The 19,843-nt window shown below is 39.7% G+C and overlaps 1 protein-coding gene across 3 annotated transcripts in view; it reads left to right on the plus strand.

The window, feature by feature from the left end:
• SLC44A1 (solute carrier family 44 member 1) overlaps nucleotides 1–19,843 on the plus strand; it is a 212,292-nt gene that overhangs the window by 45,722 nt on the left and 146,727 nt on the right. For all 3 annotated transcript variants that reach the window (XM_029203110.1, XM_029203109.1, XM_029203107.1), the window contains exons 2-3: nucleotides 5,545–5,634; nucleotides 16,348–16,490. In XM_029203110.1, coding sequence (XP_029058943.1) covers nucleotides 5,545–5,634; nucleotides 16,348–16,490 — 233 coding nt within the window. The remainder of the gene's footprint in view (nucleotides 1–5,544; nucleotides 5,635–16,347; nucleotides 16,491–19,843) is intronic.

A 19,843-nucleotide genomic window follows, 5' to 3' on the forward strand; every position in this document is an offset into this window, starting at 1 on the left:
CCAGTGATGCCTGATTTGACGAACTGATTGTAACATATCACTTGTCAAAATCTTTGTGTGTGACTATTATCTAAAAAAACAGTTACTCAACAACTGTGACTTCATTAGGAACAACATGGAAATTTTAAAATTTTATTTATTTATTTATTATTTTATTTTTGGCTGTGTTGGGTCCTTGCCGCTGCGCTGGCTTTCTCCAGCTGCGGTGAGCGGGGCTGCTCTTTGCTGCGGTGCGTGGGCCTCCCATTGTAGCGCCCACCCCCATTGCGGAGCACGGGCTCTAGGCGCCCGGCCTTCTGTAGTTGTGGCATGTGGGCTCAGCAGCCGTGGCTCGCAGGCTCCAGAGCGCAGGCTCAGCAGTTGTGGCGCACAGGCTCAGGTGCTCCGCGGCATGTGGGATCCTCCTGGACCAGGGACCGAACCCGTGTCCCTTGCATTGGCAGGCCGATTCCCAACCACTGCGCCACCTGGGAATTCCCAACATGGAAATTTAAGACAAAACTTTTTTAGGTTTATTTCCTAAAAAAATACACACCCCTATCATATCAAATTCACCAGAAGGCCTTGGTTTTAGCTATTAGGGTTCATAGTGAATGTGAAGTCTAGGATATATATAGTTGCCTGTACTATGACTTCTGTAAGATACTATGGAAAAAAAAATTATTTTAATCTATGATGTAGAAAATATAGGAAGGAATCTGAAGATGTTAAATATTGTTCCTCCCTAACTTTAAGGATATGAATATAATACAGACATAAGGCATACATCAGCTGTGGTCTGACTTAGATTTATTTTTTATGCTCTAATACTAGCGTTAAAAATTGTAATTCTGCTTTCTAGGTTATTAATCTTGTAGAGTGTGCAAGAAGACTGTAATGAGAATGTTGTTATACACATATATTCACACGCTTATTTTTAAAATACTTTATTATGGAAAATTTCAAAACTTCATTTTATAAGTCTTTATTTCTTTGTGTATATCCAAGTTTGTGTCGTATCATATTCTTTCGGCCTGAAGAGCATTAACATTTTCTGTACTTCAGGTTTGCTGCTGATAAATTCTCTTAGGTTTTCATTGAAAAAGTCTTCATTTCTGAGAGACATTTTCTCTGGGTATAGAATTCTGAGTTAATAATGTTTTTGTTTTTCTTTTTAATTCTTTCAGTAATTTAAAGATGTCATTCCATGTTTTTTTGCTTTGCATAGTTTCTGATAAGAAGTTTGCGTAATTGTTGCTTCTCTGATTATAGTGTGTCTTTTCCTCCCTCTTGCTGCCATCAAGATGATGTCTTTATATTTGGTTTTCAACATTTTGAATATAGTTTGTGTAGGATGTGTTTGTATGCAGGCCTGTGTGTGTTGTATTTATCCTGCTTGGGATTCTCTTAGCTTCTTGGATCTGTGCTTTGATTTCTTTTGTTATTTTTGGAAAATTCTCAGTCATTATTTCTTTATTCATTCCCTGTGCTCCCTTTAATCTTCTTTTGGGATTCCAATTACACATATGTTAGACCATTTGCTATTATCCTGTAGTCCTTGGATGTTCTGTTCTGGGTTTTTAATTTTCATTCTCTTTTTCTTTGTGTTTCATTTTGGGTAATTTCTATTGACCTATCCTTGAATTTATCGATTCTTTCCTTGGCAGTGTCTAGTCTACTGATGAGCCAGACAAAGGCATTCTTCATCTCTGTTACCATGGTTTTTTATTTTTAGCATTTTCTGAACTCTTTCTTATAGTTTCCATCTCTCTGCTAGAGTTTGGGGACTCAGGTTTCAGTACTGAATTTTCCACTTATTTTCTTTGAACCTTGGTTTTCTCTTTTACAGAGCAGCAAAACTGGGAATATATAATAACAACTAACAGAATTGTTTTGAAGGTCAAAACAATTGATCTTGGGCAAGTCAGGCAAGTCCCTTCCTTTCCTTTCCCTAGGTCACTTAAAGGCTTAGACTGTATGATTACTTTGGTCCTATTTAGTTCCTGAATTGTAAGATTCTGTGAATGGAAAGGGACCTAACATTGATTGACAGCCTTTATTAACCTCATGTAGAATTTGAGAAAGGGATAAAAATCACATTTAAAAAGTGCTTTTGCAAAACATTTTACTTTTGCTAGGTCTATGTGGATTTTAACCGGAAGAAACAGACAGCATTAAATCCAGTTACCACTTGGTTAAGTCTGTTAAAGAATCATTAAATTCTTTCAACTGTTGGGTTTCCTGACTTGCTTGAAAAATTTCAGGGCTCATAAAACATCTCTCTTTTTCACTGTGCCTATAGGATTTTAAATTATTGGGTTGGCTCCCAAATTTTGCTGTGTGAGGAAAAACTAATGGAGGTGTTTTTGCTCTTTACTGACTAGTGCAAAATGAATGATATTTTCATCAGATTTGGTTTTGTGGCCACAGACCTGGGTTGAAATCCTGGTTGCACAGTTGTGAAGCCTTGGTCTGATTACTTAACTTTTTTTTTTTTTTTTTTGCTTTTTAAAATTTATTTATTTATTTTTGGCTGTGTTGGGTCTTCGTTTCTGTGCGAGGGCTTTCTCTAGTTGTGGCAAGCGGGGGCCACTCTTCATTGTGGTGCACGGGCCTCTCACTATCGTGGCCTCTCTCGTTGTGGAGCACAGGCTCCAGACGCGCAGGCTCAGTAGTTGTCGCTCACGGGCCTAGTTGCTCTGCAGCATGTGGGATCTTTCCAGACCAGGGCTCGAACCTGTGTCCCCTGCATTAGCAGGCAGACTCTCAACCACTGCGCCACCAGGGAAGCCCCTGATTACTTAACTTTTGAGCCTGAGTTTCCTTAGCTGTGAAATAGGGATGATACATACATCAGAGAGCTATTTTGAAAGTAATGTGTATAAAGCTTTGGGTATAGTGCCTAGTTAATAGTAGTCAATAACTGAAAGCATTAAAAACAGTAGCTAAAATGAAAGATGCCACCATTAAGTCAAAATTTTAGTAATAGAAGGGGAAAAGGTGAATTTAATATTCTTTCTGTCCTTTTAGTGGAAAGGTCCACCTGGTAAAGGGATATTTTTACAATAGCGAGAAGGTTAACTGAAAAGTGAGTATTGATAAATAAGAATTATAACCAAGAATTAGTGCTTACTGTGTGACAGATGCTCACATTTAATCCTCAGAATAGCCTATGAGGTAAGCTGTCCCTCCTGGAGAAGGTTTTCTTTATCTGAGTGAGGTGACTACCTCCTTTTTTTGTATTCTTCTACTCCGTGTTGTACTCTATGTTTTATATGTAACCCCTACCCCTTCTCCACTTCTCATCCCCAGTGAAAGGTTTTCTATGTATTTGGCCCAGAAGTGGCCCACAGTAAGTTGACTGTTGAGATATTGAATCTTTGTGTCTTTTTGGTCAAAATGAAATTCTACCTTCTTTATGTTATAGGTAAAAATTTAAGCATTAAAAGCTGAATGTTGGTCTGAAGTAAAAATACGAAGAAAATAGTTGTGGATAAAGAAAATGCTCAATCAGTCTGAGACTTGCCCCCCCCCCCCCTGCCTTCCCCTAATACATACTGTTTGTTAAGATAAACAAATATAGTATTTCAAAGTAGCCATTGCTCTGGAAATCACCTTAGAGTAAATGTAATGAACTTCAAAGATGTGTCCAAATTCTGTGTTTGTAAGTAATTTTACTATAATGGGTATTATTCAAGCTTGAAATTATTTAATACAAAGAAACATTCTTTATTCATACTATGAACAACTGTCTTCCAAAACACAGACCACAATGTGTGCATTCTTATTTGAATAACACAGGGAGTAATGTCAAATTATTTTTGCAGTTTTTTTGTCATTGCACAAATTTTCACAAAACTGCATTCCTGACCATAGATTTATAGAGTTGGAAGGAACCTAAGAGATTTAATCTCACTTCTTCCTGCCACCCAGGGAGATGAAGCATTTTATCCAAAGTCATGTAGCTAACTAATGACAGAGCCAAGGAGAGGACAGAGTCCTTTATCTAGTTGCCATAGTGTTATATTCCTCTGGAAAACACTGCCTACTCACTCTTGGTTTTTAATGCTAGTTAGAGTCTTGGTGTGAGGGTTTTTTCCATGACTGACTAGTGCTCTTTTGTTTTCTTGTGTGGGTGTCTGGGAACAAGCTGTCAAGGGTGGTGGTTTTTGTTGTTGTTTGTGAAAAACTAACAGTGTATAAGACACTAAAGAAGGGAAAGGCATTTGTCTGGTTAGCATTTAGGGGTCAGGAAGGAGTGGTTGTAGCTCCAGCGCTTTGCCCTCAATGTCCATACGCAGGTATTTTAAAGTTGGGTTTCATAACCTGGGGTCTGAATTCCCTAAACTTTTAAGAAAATTATGCAACTATATGCTTATCTCCTAAGAAAAGAATCTGTAGCTTTCATCAGGTTGTCAAAGTTAAAAACTGTTTTAGAAGGAGAGAAAGCTAAGCAAACCTGATTAAGAACTGGGTCCCCACTCTTGAACTCTATGTACTAATTATACTAGAGAGCTCTCTTATCTCCTTACCACACCTTGTGCTGGTGTCCTTTCCTACTGACAGGCCTTCTCCGGATAGCTTCCTGGATCTTGTCATGGAAGCCACTGGAGGCCCTGGCCTTCTTTTTGCAGGAACTTTTCCCATAAGTTTCCCAAGGCTACCTTCTCTCTCCCTTCTCTGCTTACTGTTTCCAGGAAAAGGTGTGAGACTCAGGGATTTTTGTTCATTAGAAAGCTCGAGTGTTATTTCAGTTACATTCTGGTTAAAGGGAATTTGTGAGCTGATTTGAGAAACTAAGACTATCGCTGTATGAAAAAAAAATGCACTCAATTCCAATCAGTACTTTGCAAGTTAACTTTTAGAATGCCTTTAGCTTTTTAGTTAGGGAATCTTTGTGTTTGATCTAAAAACTCTTTACACTTTCTGAAAACAGAATGAAAATCTGTGGATGGTGGTTTAGGAGTTGCCCAGATCTGTCTGTAAAAGTGTTTTAATTTAGTTTTTTGTTCCTGAATTTTATTAGACTTAGAAGAGTCTACCCCTCAATAGGAATTCATAATTAAAGAGCTTCCTTCCTAGATGAGAACATGTAGAAAGCACGGTCTACATTTTTAAGTCTAGCATCTGGACACACAAAGAAAAAGCTACCACCAAGATTGATGTTGGAAGAATTTGTTTGTTTATTAATTTAAAAAAGCCCTTACTAAGTATATACCATGAACCCTCAAGCATCACGTTGGACGCTGGGAAGTGAGAAGTGGTCTCTTCCCTTGCAAAGTTCATGCTCTGCTAGGGGCACAGCTCAATCAATAATAATTCAGCATGCTAACTGCTCTAATAGAGGTACCAAAACAGCATTGGAATCAATCCTGGCCAGGAAGAGAGGTGGGTGTTAGGATAAAATTCACAGAAAGGTGACAAATATTTGAGGTTCCTATTGAACTCAAAGGTTCAATAGGAATTTGTCAGGAAAAGAAGGGATCTAGGTATCGATGGCATGTTTGCACCTTCCTAACTTTAACTAAAATTCACATTTACCACTCTCTTTGTGTTTTCAATTAGAGCTCCAAACGAGAATGGAAGCCACTGGAGGACCGTAGTTGCACAGACATACCGTGGCTGCTGCTTTTTATCCTGTTCTGCATTGGGATGGTAAGAAACTCACAGATCCTCAGAACCTGAACTCATGATCAGAGGGGATGACGGGGAGTTAGTTTAAAGAGGGAATTTGTTATTTATTTATTTACTTATATCTGTAAATAAATAAATAACCCCTCTTGAATTGCTTACATCTGGAAGTCCTAGGATACCATTGAAGCAGGTTATTTTTCCCCATACAGTTAAGTGGTATTTGGAGCCCCTTGACTTTTTTTTTTTTTTTTTGGTTTGCATGAAAACTGTGGTCAAAATTAAGGAATAATTGAAACTCTATCTCTTTGACTAGCCCATTTCAGAAAGCCAGGTAATTTGACCAAAATATCCGTGAACTATGATCTTGATGGGATGGTGAGCAGAGCAATGGTCATGGGGTCAAGTCCTGAGTATTCATCCAACCCAGTCACACAAACCTGATGGTTATTTTTTGTGCCATTCAGTTTCCTTTCAGGGACTTGGTGTTCTTTTGTATAAAATTAGAGGTTTTGCTAGATGATATCTACAATGCTTCCAGTTCTGACATTTTTTAGTTCTTCCTAGAAGGAGGCTGGTTTCTCCCTGCTTCTTCCTCCTTCGACCCATACTAGGCTCCTGCTGCCTGCTGTGTCTACTGTAATAAGTGGCATCTCTCAGTCAGAGGTCACGGGAGCTGGTGATTTTCCAGTGGGTGTGGAGGGTGGAGGAGCAGAGTGCAAAGTGCTGGGGCTGTGCTTACTCAGATTGCATCCCCGCTCTACCCTGCAGGGGTTTCCACACAGGGTTCAGGGACTTTAGTGTCACTGCCACCAGTGTGCTGGGCTGGAAAAAAGGTAGAAAGCAGCTGTTTTAGAGCTAGCCGATATTTCGAGCTAGCAAGCACTTAGAAATCCTCATTTGGTGCATCACCCTCATTATATACGTTAAGAAATCAGACCCCAGAGATGATAATGAACATCCCAAGGCCACACTCATAGTGAATGGCAGAGTTGGGAACAGAGCCCAGGACTCTTTACCTTCCAGGCCAGTGCTCTTTTCTGCCACTTAGTTTCCTCTCCCTCGAGGGGATCAGGGGATCACGCAGACAGTATTGTTCTCTCTTTCCTTAGGCTTTGCAGCTGGAAACACAATCATGCTACCTCAGGCACCCTTTTTTTTTTCACTCAAGTGTGAGTGTATTTAACCTCCTTTTTCCCACACCTTTCTTTTTTTTTTTTTTTTTTTTTAGGAATCTTGTTTTTTTTAATTTATTACTACTTTTTACGTAATCCTATTTTGTGTCTCTCTGCGGCTGCCCACCTCGAAAATGTCATTTGAGAAGCACAGAACAACCCTATTCATGGCTAATGGGCATAAGTGTAGGCACCAGTCCAGCTTCTGAATCAAGGAAAAGAAAGCAGTGAACTCTGATGAGATATAATAAATCCAGTAAAATAAAGAGTGTTAGTTTTAAAGATAATAAACAGCTCAGTTTCATCAAATCTAGGATATTTAGAAAACATCAAAATACCCATTTCCTAACTTAGGACTTGTAAGATGTTATTCAAGAGTCTACTTAGTTTAATGGAGTAGCAACTGAAATGCAGCATCAGAGTGTGGAGAACATTCTTTGCTAACAGAACTAGTCCACAACCTCTCCCCACCCCCGAATTTCACCCTGGGATAAATAGCAGCTGACCTTTCAAAATTATGTTTATAAAAATATGTACCTGCCACCCGAGGTGCTTTTGATTTTTCTGTGCTAAAATAGCTCAGGAAAGTGCAATCATTAATGTTAATAGGCTGATTTGGGAGTGACCAGAGAGTAAGGAGCCATTTGTTTACTGAAACGTTGTAATGCAATGGTAATTAATATAATGTTAATTTCAGTGTGATGGTAATTAAGACCCACTGTGTGTACTTTTAAATGCAGGCATAGCATTATTTGTTTTGGAATGATTCTTTTTATGGATTACCATCTTGGAGCTGAGCTAACATGAAATTTTGCCATGTGGAAACAGGAGAAGTCTCAAAGTTCTGTTGCACACCTTACTGGCACAACAATAGACCAGAGTTTTTTTTTGGTCTTCTGAGTATGTGTTTTGTATGTTTTTTAAAAGTTGTATTTTGTTTTTGCCTTTGGATTTCATTCCATAGTACCTTTCAGAGAAACATTCAACAAATATTTTTTGAGGATTATCATGGGCTTGATGCTTTCATATATGTATTTATCTCACTAAATTCTCCCAGTTACACTATGAAATGGGTTTTATCCCCAGTTTACAGGCAAAGTGTAGTGAGATTAAGTATTAGCTTATCTAAGAATATACTGCTGCCCATGAAAGGCAAAAATAGAATAGGAACCGGAACTTTCTGCCTATATTCTTTTCAGCTAGTGGCCCAGTTGCTTCTGCTTTTATAGTCAATCTTTGCAGCCTATTACTCAAACTATATCTTTACTCACTGCCCTTACTTGCAGTTCTTTGCTCACTCCTTGGTATCTATTCTGTAGTTCTGAAATATTTTAACATCTTGTCATCTTTTACTCATTTTCACCATTAAATCTTTTTATTTATACATGTTCATCTTGTCATAAATACTTGTACTTCTCTTTTATTTCTTCCCTTACTTTTAAGGTTTTTCCATGCTTGTCTAGAACTTAGAGTATTTTTCAAAGTAAATTGCTATCAGCCTTTGTGAGAGCTATCGTCTTCCACGTTCGAACTTATTCAATATTTTGAAATTATTGGACATATGCTTACCCTGTTCTAAAAAATTACATGTAGCATTGTACTTCTAAATTTTTATTTTCCATTAAGATAGTAAACAAGTGGTTCTTAACACTAGCTGCATATTGGAATTAGCTGGTATTAGAATAAAAATACTCGTTCCTGGGCCCCACCCCAGTGAATCTGATTTAATCTCTATGGTTCTAATGTTCAGCCAGTGTGAGACCCACTGTTGTAGGCACTGATAAACTACTGAAGAGTTTTAAGCAAGAAATGATATGGCTGGGTTTAGAAACATGGCCCTGGTAGCCAAAATAAATGTAAAGTCATTGTAAAGAGGGAAGAGATTTCAGGCCACCAGTTCAGAGGCTGATGCAACAGTTCAGATGAGTCTAGATAAGGGGTGAAAAACCTGAAATAAGGAAATGGTAAAGGAGAGGAGAGAGAGTGAAGGAGCGGGATCAATAATATTTGGTGTCACCAGTGTTGCGGGCAAGTGGGAAACAGATAAAGGATGACTAAGAGATTCTTGTGTTATGGGTTCTGCGTAAGCTTTTTCAGCTCAAATCCTACTCCAGCTCCTTGTAGGTTCCAAACCACAGTTTCTGTGCACATGAAGGAATAAGAGTGGGATGGATAAACAAAGTACTACTTTGTTAGTAGCCAAGCAGTCACTTGATTATGCCCAGTTCCTTGGTAGACATGACCTGTGGAATGAAGCTTGGCCCACATGGACTCAAGGTTCTTCCCACCTTGGATAGTCTGACTTCATTCTGTCCCAAGTAGAGGTAGATGTGAGAAGAGGAAAGGAAAGAGATCCACCTGGACCCAATCTGCCCAGATCATCTTACCTCAAAAGTCAGGAAAAAGAGGAGTCTGGATGGTCCTAACAGGAGTACGTACCTTGGAAAATAGAAGACACAGATACCTCCTACAACTTACCCCGATCATTATTGCTGCTTACTTATGGACTAGGTGCTGTTCTCTGCCCTCAATACAGATTTAATTTTCACAACTGCTCAGTGAAGTAGATACCACTGTTATCATCATTCCCACTTTACAGATAAGGAGGCACAGTGGTATGTTGAATACCTTGCCTAAGATTACACAGTGGCGGCAGCATTGAACCCAGGGTAGAAGAGTTAGAAGGCAAGACCTCAAGAGATAGTCAGTCCCTTCTTTGTTGCCCGGAATTGGGAACAACGAAAGAAGTTGCTGTTAAGAACATGGACCTGTAGGACACAGTAACCTCACCTGCCAGTTAAATGTGGTCTAGTCAATATTTCAGACTCTGAGCAAAGAGTTTAGCATTCCTGCTTCCTCTAGTGCAGAGTTAGGACGCTAGAGTCCTCTCACTCCATATCCTAGCTGTGCAGTCTAGTCAGGAACAGTGCTGCTAACGGAGATACGGCATATGCAGAAAGGGGAAGTGGTTTGGGGAAATGTGGAAGGAGGTGAGTTGTGGACATGTACAGTGTGTGGGTAGGGATAAGCAGTTGAAAATACAGAGCTGGAATTTTGGAGAATGATCTGGACTAGAGCTGGATTTAGGAGCCATTATAGGTCTGCATAGGTCGTCCCTGCAGACTGCTTTCAAGGACCTTTTTTATTTTATAGCCGTAGTCTAGTTCTTAGAGCATAGTGTTTCTACCTCATTAACTATTGTGGAGTATGCAGCACAAAGTGAAAGACTCAAAGGCTCACTGCAGTGTTTCGTCACCTGTGTGATGGGCTGTGCCTTGGCAGGATGATAGAATAGGAAGAACAGCATGCCGAAAATCACCTTAAGGTCACCTGATCCAAGTGGCTACCTACTTTCTGTTAAATCTTTTGGTTTTTCTTTTTTTTTTTTATCATTGTGGTAAAATATACATAAGTTAAAATTTATTATTTTAACTACTTTTAAATGTACAGTTCAGTTAAATCCATTTACTTTTAATCTACATCCCCTCCCGCCCCTTCCCCACTCAGTCATTATAGTGGATCAAAAGGGCCTATACTTCTCCCTGGAAGTATACCCTGAAAAAATTTACTCTGTATGTACTTTCCCTTAGAATCATAACATTTTGGAAGTGGAAAGGGCTTTTGAGATTAATCTAGTCCATTCTTAATGACAGGTAAGGAGACTGAGGCTCAGAGAATTTAAAGTGACTTGTCTGGGATCATGAGTATTTGCAAAAGAGCTGGGTTCAGTTCTCAGTACATATTCTTTGTCTGTGTTTTCTTTTTCATTGCTCGAGCTGCCCATGGAACTGAACCTCTCTCTGATTTTGCTCCCTCATGCCCCATTATTTTTCTCTTTTGAGAACACTTCCGTTCTTTCAGGGTGAACTTTACGTATTATAACCCTTTGTACCTTGCATGGCATCTTGCGTTTTTATGTGCTCAATAAATGCTTATTGAGTGGATATTTCCTAGACTTCCAACCATTCTTGTTTTTTTCCTCTTTCTTAGAGTAATGTATCCTATTAAACTTTAAAGAAATCCAGAAATCTGGCAGATTGGCAAAGCTTTTAACTTTGTTTTTGAAATTTGCTTGCATAAGTATTAGTTCTGCATCAGGCATTCTAATTCTATCCCGTCTGCTGGGTCCTAATAGCCCCCTTGTCTCAGGGTTTTCAGAACAGGAGGAAGAGAAGCCAAGTGTTACTCTGAAGTCTGACAAATTAGTTATTAGCAGACTGACTCCAAGTGTTGATTGAGATAAGAGAGGAAGTCTTTGAGAAAAAAGCCTGGATATATTTTCATTAATCCCCGGGAGAAGGCTTGTAAGCCTTAGTCTTTTTCCCCCATCTTTTTATCTTGAAGTATGCTTCATAATGCCATATTCATACCCCATCCCCACCCCTCATGCATGTTTTGTTGACTTTTTTTTTTCTTCAGAGAGAAACTGAGGCCTCTGCCTTGCTCAGTTGCACGGTAAATGCTCCACGTGTGAAATTCAAACATGCTTGTGAAATAAAATATGTCCCTTTTTTTGACTGACAGTGAATGAAACTAAGCCAAAACTCTTACTTAAGTTGAACTAATAAACCCTGTGATGTGAAGGGGAAATGAGCACAGTTCATTAATTAGCAAATTGTCTTTTCTCTGACGTAGGCAGTAGGTACTTATTAGTTGCCAGATCTTGCCTGTGATCTACCATCCCTGTATCCCTTTATCTGATTTGAGTCACCTCCTGTTTGTTATTAGATTTGTCTGCTCCTTCTCTCTCTCTTCAGATAGCAGTTCTGAAAGCACTTCAGTAGCTTAGTCATTTTAAGATTTTAGCCAGGATTCTCTTCCTTACTAATAGACTTACTTTCTCTCTAGTGATTGCTCCCTGCTCTAGGTGTATAAAAGCTTTCCTCGTCCCCCTTATCATTTGCTTAGTTAATGTGATTTCCTTCTGTTGAGTACGGCCCCCATCCGCCTCACGGAGCCATTAAATTATTGAGTGCGTTCTGTAAAATTTCTCTCAGCCTATTTTAATTTCATGTACCACATTTTTTCTCATTTGAAACTGTATTGCTTCCTGCATTTGGATTTCACATTTTTTTAAAAAAGGAGATTGTCTTTTTAATTATATTTGGCCTAGTTCTCCATTGTCACTACTTGTACCATATAGGAAGTCTCTGGAATAACAGTCTTGGTTTCTTTCTATCTTATTAGCTTCCTATTCTCCTTCCTTCTCCGCTGCAGCTTTTTACCCTCTCCACCCTAACGCTTTAGGAAGCTACTAAGAAGTTTAAATGGCCTCTGTGAAAATATGTCAGTGTCCCATTTTACCAATATATATGTAACATTTATAATTTATACTCTGCCTACATCCCAGAGGGATATGAGGTGGCTTATGATTTTTTAAAAAAACAACACAAACACACACACATGCACAAAAACCACATGTTCCACAGTATTGTTAAAAATAGTCATAAAGGGAAATCAGAAACCATTTAAGGCAATCTGTAACACAAAGTACTTATAAACATAAGAAGAATATTTGTATAAAAAGTGAAAGAAGAATATAACCTTTTAATTATGCAAGGGCTTTCCTATTTTAGACTAGTAGTGAAAGAAGATTGTAATTGTGGTCTGAATGTTTCTGTGTCATAACAAAATGACTGACACTAGTTCTCACTTTCCCTGACCCCTTAGAAAGTCTTGTCTAAAGTAGAGAACTGAAGTTTTTGGTTTGTCCCCAATTACTGTTGTCAACCTCTTTAGTCTTTCTCACTAACGGGCACCATACATTGATCACCTGCCATGTACCAGACCAGCTAGAAGTTAGAGATGCATTATCTCATTTAGTCCTCATCATTAGGCTGTGAAACAGTTGATATTACTTTGTGTCAGAGATGAGGAGGAAACATCTAAGTGGGTAACTGGATCAAAGTTATACAGGTAGTAAGTGGTAGAATGAGGGTTTGAATCCAGAACTTTCTGGATTCCCTTTCTATTACTCTGTGATCCTTCTTGTTAAAGAGCTGTATTGGAAAAGTTAGCCATGAAACCTCCAATATTTACCTCCACCTCCAGTTTTGTTTAGTGTAGGGCTTCTTAATTTGAAGTTCAAGGATATGCTTAAAATGGCATGCTGGGAGAGCGGACCCCAGAGAGCCCCGAGCAGCGCCACCGCTTCCGCCGACCTAGTTACCATCACAGCCTGGGAGGAGCCGCAGCTGCTGCAGGGGGCCCCAGTCACCGTCGCCGCAACCAGGAGCAGCGAGGCCGAGACCCGGCAGCCGCCCTCAGCGCTGCCAACACCACGCCCTGCACGACGGGCAGCGGCGGCGCAGGGCGCGGCGGCCCAGGCAGCCTCATATCAGCAGCGCCTGCCGGCGGAGACGACAAGGTCATCGCAACGAAGGTTTTGGGAACAGTAAAATGGTTCATTGTAAGAAACGGGTAGGGCTTCATCAACGGGAATGACACCAAGGAAGATGTATTTGCACACCAGACTGCCGTAAAGAAGAACCCCAGGAAGTACCTTCACAGCGTAGGAGATGGAGAGACTGTGGAGTTTGATGTCGTTGAAGGAGAAAGGGACGCGGAGGCAGCAAATGTTACAGGCCCTGGTGGAGTTCCAGCGCAAGGCAGTAAATGTGCAGCAGACCATAACCATTATAGACGCTCTCCACGTCGCAGGGGTCCTCCCCGCAATTACCAGCAGAATTACCAAATCAGTGAGAGCCGGGAAAAGGATGGGGGATCGGAGAGCGCTCCTGAAGGCCAGGCCCAACAGCGGCGGCCCTACCACAGGCGAAGATGCCCACCTTACTGCCTGCGGAGACCCTATGGGTGTCGACCACAGTATTCCAACTCTCCTGTGCAGGGAGAGGTGATGTAGGGTGTTGACAACCAGGGCGCAGGAGAACAAGGTAGACCAGTGAGACAGAATACGTATCGGGGTTATAGACCACGATTCCGCAGGGGCCCTCCTCGCTAGAGACAGCCCGGAGAGGACGGCAATGAAGAAGATAAGGAAAATCAAGGAGATGAGACCCAAGGTCAGCAGCCACCTCAACGTCGGTACCGCCGCAACTTCAATTACAGACGCAGACGCCCAGAAAACCCTAAACCACAAGGCGGCGAAGAGACAAAAGCAGCCGATGATCCACCAGCTGAGAATTCGTCAGCTTGTCTGCTCCCGAGGCTGAGCAGGGCGGGGCTGAGTAAATGCCGGTTTACCATCTCTACCATCATCCGGTTTAGTCATCCAACAAGAAGAAATGAATACGAAATTCCAGCAATAAGCAATGAACAAAAGATTGGAGCTCAAGACCTTAAGTGCTTGCTTTTTGCCTGCTGAGCAGATAACTAGAGCTATCTGCGTTATCTGTGCAGCATGAGGTTTTTATTATTTTTACCTAAAGACGTATCTTTTTGGTAATGACAAACGTGTTTTTTTTTGTTTTTTTTTTTAAAAAGCCTGGTTTTTCTCAATACACCTTTAAAGGTTTTTAAATTGTTTCATATCTGGTCAAGTTGAGATTTTTAAGAACCTCATTTTTAATTTGTAATAAAAGTTTACAGGTTGATTTTTTTCAAAAAAGTCAACAAACTGCAAGCACCTGTTAATAAAGGTCTTAAATTTTTAAAAAATGGCATGCTGATTTGCACATGTATATGTATGTTGGGGAGTATACCTATTTTTCTCATGTCTTAATATTGGCTTGAAGTTCTGAGGTGGAACTAATTGCCCTGCAGTCTCCTTGGAGGAGTCAGGAGAGAGGGAGAGGGAAACCAGAGTGAGGGTGAATGAGTGAATACTGACCAGCCTATGCCTAACTCCAGTGCTAGCAGTTAGCTGTGCTTTGAGGCAGAAGGGTACTAACATGTACTGAGACAGACACTTTACATTATTATCTTAGGTATTTGTCACAGCAGCCTTAGTGGTAAGTGGTTTTAGCCCCAACTTAGAGATGGGTAAAGTGAGGCATGGAGAATTAAGTAAGTTTGTCCAAGGTCACCTGAGTAGAAAATGGACTCATCAGTATTCCACCGATCGGTGCAGGTTTATCTGATTCCAAAGCCCATGGTCTTTCCCTTACAACACGTTCTCATTTCTAGCGACTGTAATAGCCAACATTTATTGAGCTCTTACTATGTGCCAAACAGGATTCTTACCCCCTTGCTGGATTGTTTCATTTAATCCTTACAGCAGCCTTAAGAGCGACACTCATTATCTTCATTTTACAGGTGAGTAGACTGAGGCACAGAGAAGTAAAATAACTTGGCAAAAGGATCAGAGGGTGAGAGGGTAGCGAATCAGGCATAGTCTCTGCTCCAAGTCCACTTTCTTACAAAGCGTAGTTTCAAGACGTTTTCACTAGGTAGACCTACACTCTCTACGCTTCCCCCTTCATTTTCCTTACCTGCACGATAAACATAGAGGAGCTATTTAGAAAAAAGAGTTTGTTTGCCTTTTTAGGAAAGTAGGTTTAAGGGGGAAATCCTTTGAGGCATTGCATATGAGTACGGTATTTACCAGTGTAGACCTGAGCTCTAGCAGCCTGCTTAGGTAAGCACTACTCATGATACTTGGCTATGATGAGTGAAACAGTGATAATCTCTACCTTCGTTCGTCACTTTAATAAAGATAACAAAAAACTCAGCCTTTTTAATGACCGTGTTGCAAGAATATTCCTTAACCCCCGTCCTTTCTCCCAATTCAGTCAGTTTATTAGTAGTGACTCACCTTATTTCCTGTTCTTAATGCCCAGTAGCCTGCAGTTGAGTGTAGGGTTTTATTGCTTTGCTTTGGTCAGTGCATCCTCAATTTAGCAAGCATGATGCAGTTCTGAAGGAAGTACCATTTGCCTTTGACACTGTGGCGAAGCATATTCCCATGAAATGAAGTGACCTTTGCGGCACACGGACCCAGTGCCTCACTCTCCTCGAGTCTCCAATATTCAGAGCGTGGCGGTGCTTCATGGTATAATTCTTTGGCTTGTATACAACTTTACTGCAGGAAGGGAACAGAAGTGTTGTGTGTACTGAAGTCATAGTGATTCAAAACCCACATACCTATTGTTCTTTGAATTTTTGTCTTTCATCTGTGGCTGTTGTTCATTTAACAGAACTCTTTTACAACCAAATAAAACTAAAGAATGAAGAAAGCTGGGTCTGAGTCTATGCTCTGATCTTTACTAGCTTCTATGGCCTTGGGCAACTTATTTATGCTCTCTGGACCTCAGTTTCCCCATCATCAGGATTAGAGAAAATGTATGGGAAGCATCTGGTACAGATCCAGGCATTGAGCAGATGTTCAATACAGAGAAGCTGCTATTATTATTGTAAAATGCAAAGACAACCTTATGATGTAAAAGCTTGAGATTTGTTATTGTAGCAAATAGTGTTACCCTGTGGACTGCTTTGTATATCGCTTATGTGAAATCCAAGGAAAACAGTGAAATAGTGTTTGCAAAAGGAAAGATAGCTCTTTGTTCCCTTCAAGGGACAAAAGCAGCTCATTATTTTATCAAGTAGTGACTGTTGCTATTGAAATGGTTTATTTGTATGTTTTTTTCTGTTTTTTTTCCCCTAGGGATTTATTTGTGGCTTTTCAGTAGCAACAGGTGCAGCAGCAAGACTAGTGTCAGGATACGACAGCTATGGAAATATCTGTGGGCAGAAAAATGCAAAGTTGGAAGCAATACCAAACAGTGGCATGGACCACACCCACCGGAAGTGAGTAGACTGGCTGAATGGTGAACACTGGAAACTTTGAAGGGGAGGGGGCATCCTGCTTTTCTTACTGTTATAAAGATAATATCTTGCGGAATATTATTTTTATATGTTTCCTGTTGATGTTTTTTAATTTTCTTTTTAACTGTCCACTTGAATCATTTCTAGTTTTGGTCTATAAATACATTTTCCAGGAAACAAAATTAGGTGCCATGTTAAAATGGGCTACCTTGAGGTTTTAATGAGTAAATGCGTGATTTGAGAGGGTTACTCTTGTACTCTGTTTTCCGACTCACCTTTAGGCTGTACACTAAGTTTTAACACAGAAAATAATATAATATTTTTCTTCCTAAGAGTGTACTTGATGGAAGGCTGAGGGACGATGGATTTTGACACATTAAAGTTACAATAAAGCATTTTGTGCTGCATCATTTATAAGTACACATTGATTTCCAGTTTTATAAGAGATGTATTTGCTTTGTCAGACTTTGACATTTCTTTTGGGTTCTCAAGGTTCAGCGTTTGGATTTCACGAAATTCCTGACTTAATCGCCTCTTTTCTTCAAAAGAGCTATTTTTTCATTTTTAATGTCTTTGGGGAAAATATATTTCATCAGACATTTTATGTATGATAGTATGTTTGTTCACACTGTGTATTTATGCCCCATCAAACTTTATTAGACAGCGCTAATAAATAAATACAGGTCTTCAGAATTAACCGAATTAATTTTAAGGTAACAGGTTAACCAATTCCATTAATGAACTTTATAGGAAAAGGCTAAAGCAGATAAAAACATTTTTTAGACTGTAGTTCTGTTATATTTGGGGGGATATAATAACTATATTTACTGTTAGATAAATCTGTTGGTTAAATCTGGGCCCCTAATTAAGTAGAAGATTCATTTGATAAATGCAAAGACTTGAAAAAAATCCAAATAGTTCATCATATCTTAGAGATATTCCTCCATTTAATGAAGGAATAATGCAGTTCAAATAAATAATTCTAAATAATGATCATGAATACTTGTATAGTATGCCATAGTCAAAAAGTATATAATACCAACCTGTGGGGTAGGTGTAGCAGAGGCTTAAAGAGATTGAAATGACTTCACCAAAAGTCTGGTGGGCAGTGGATGTCCAAGACAGACCATGGGCTTTTCTCTTGATAGGTACCTGCATCCCTTAACAGAAGAAGTGAAAATTGGACTCTCAGAGCATAATTTGGAGAATTGTTTCATTTGTCCTTCTTTTTGATTGCTTCATGAAATTAACACAAATTTTAGACTTTGTGTTATTTGTTGTAGCAAATCTACCCAAACTTCTTATTTTGAAACAATTTTAGACTCATAGAGAAGTTGCAAAAATAGTACAGAGTTCTGCATACATATATATTTTTGAAGGTAGTGTCAAATATTTGTAACTCTTTAATGCTGTTAACATGTACCAAACATAAAGTATTACCATTTAGATAATTGAGGAGACAGGAGGAAAAGGGCTCTACTTCCTCAGGTCTACTGCTGAGATGAGGTCATGATCTTTCTTATGGCTCCCTTTTTAACTTGCTGGTAACTCCAAGCATATTCTTACCATAAAGTTTGTGTAACTGTCACTTCATCCTTAAGCTTATTAGGTTCATTTGATCAGTTTTTAATTTCAAATCCTCAGATTATTCTATGTATATTTTGGCCTCTTGCAAAGAAAGCCTGCTTATTTTTCTGAAAAAGTGGTTCCCTTTCCTTGAATGCTTAGCACAGTTGAGACACATTCATGGATAGCTTGTAGGGTAGCGTCCCAAGTATAGCTATGCCTTAACTCATGTATATATGTTTAAAATTTATTTTTTAAATTTTTTATTTTATTTTATTTTTTTTTTTGCGGTACGCGGGCCTCTCACTGTTGTGGCCTCTCCCGTTGCGGAGCACAGGCTCCGGACGCTCAGGCTCAGCGGCCGTGGCTCACAGGCCCAGCCGCTCCGCGGCATGTGGGATCTTCCCGGACCGGGGCACGAACCCGTGTCCCCTGCATCAGCAGGCGGACTCTCAACCACTGCGCCACCAGGGAAGCCCTAAAATTTATTTTTGATCTCTACTTCTTCTCTGCATATGAACATTTTAGCACTGAGCCATCTAAGTATTTCTATCTATAAGTAATTTTTTAAATAAATGAATGGTACTGTTTTGAACGTATCTTTCTCAGGTAAGTCTATACTATTTGGATTTGAGAGGAGGTAGAAAATCTTTGTGTTTGTTACCTATACTCCATCCTTTTTTTTTTTTTTTCCTGCCAAATGCATTGGTTTCCTACTTTTTCACACATACATCTTTGGCTTTATTATGAATACCATGCCCTTCCATTCCTATAGAAATTTTTATACCTGTTTTGTCTGCTGTTACCTCAACTTGACCTTGATCATTTTCTCCCATCCCTTATCCTCAGCCCGTAGTTCCTGGTACTTACTAGAACCTCCATACATAGTTGTTGAATAAGTTAATGAATGAATCCTCTAAAATCTTGAATACAGCTCTTTCTTGCCTTCATGAATATTGTTTCCTCTATCAGAAAAAAACAAATCCTCTTATTCTTCATGTGGCTAAATTCTATTCATCCTTCAGCTCTCAGTATAAATGTTACCTCCCAGAAAGGTCTTTTTTAAGCTCATAATTTGTCTCATTTTATCCTGTAATATGTGTAATTATACATTTATTTTGTGATTATTTGTTAAATGTTGGTCTCTTCTAAGTTCTGTGAAAGCAGAGGTGAGGTCTTTTTTGTTCACTGCTGTATCCTCAGTACCTGGAATGTAGTAGGCATTCAATTAAACGTTTGTTGAATGAGTAAATAAATTTATTTATTTTTTGGGCTTCCTTGGTGGCGTACTGGTTGAGGGTCCGCCTGCCGATGCAGGGGACGTGGGTTCGTGCCCCGGTCCGGGAAGATCCCACATGCCGCAGAGCGACTAGACCCGTGAGCCATGGCCGCTGAGCCTGCGCATCTGGAGCCTGTGCTCCGCAACGGGAGAGGCCACAAGAGTGAGAGGCCCGCGTACCACAAAAAAAAAAAAAAAAAATTATTTTTTTGAATATGTTCTCAAAGTGAATTACTGAGTCTGAGGATCTGAATATTTAAAGGTTATTAATGCATATCACTAAGTGCCTTTCCATACAGTCTGTTCCATTTACGTTCCCACCAACAAAGTGTCTGAGATTGCTTTATCTTTGCTAGTATTATTAGTTTTTGTACTAATCTGATCAACCACAAAGTGGTGTTTTATAGTTTTAATTTGCATTCCTTTGATTATTCATGAATGTGACCCCCCCCCCCCCCCCCCCCCCCCCCCCCCCCCCCCCCCCCCCCCC

Source organism: Monodon monoceros, unplaced genomic scaffold (genome assembly GCF_005190385.1).
Source record: "Monodon monoceros isolate NGI ecotype Baffin Bay Population unplaced genomic scaffold, NGI_Narwhal_1 Super_Scaffold_5, whole genome shotgun sequence".
Lineage (NCBI taxonomy): Eukaryota > Metazoa > Chordata > Mammalia > Artiodactyla > Monodontidae > Monodon > Monodon monoceros.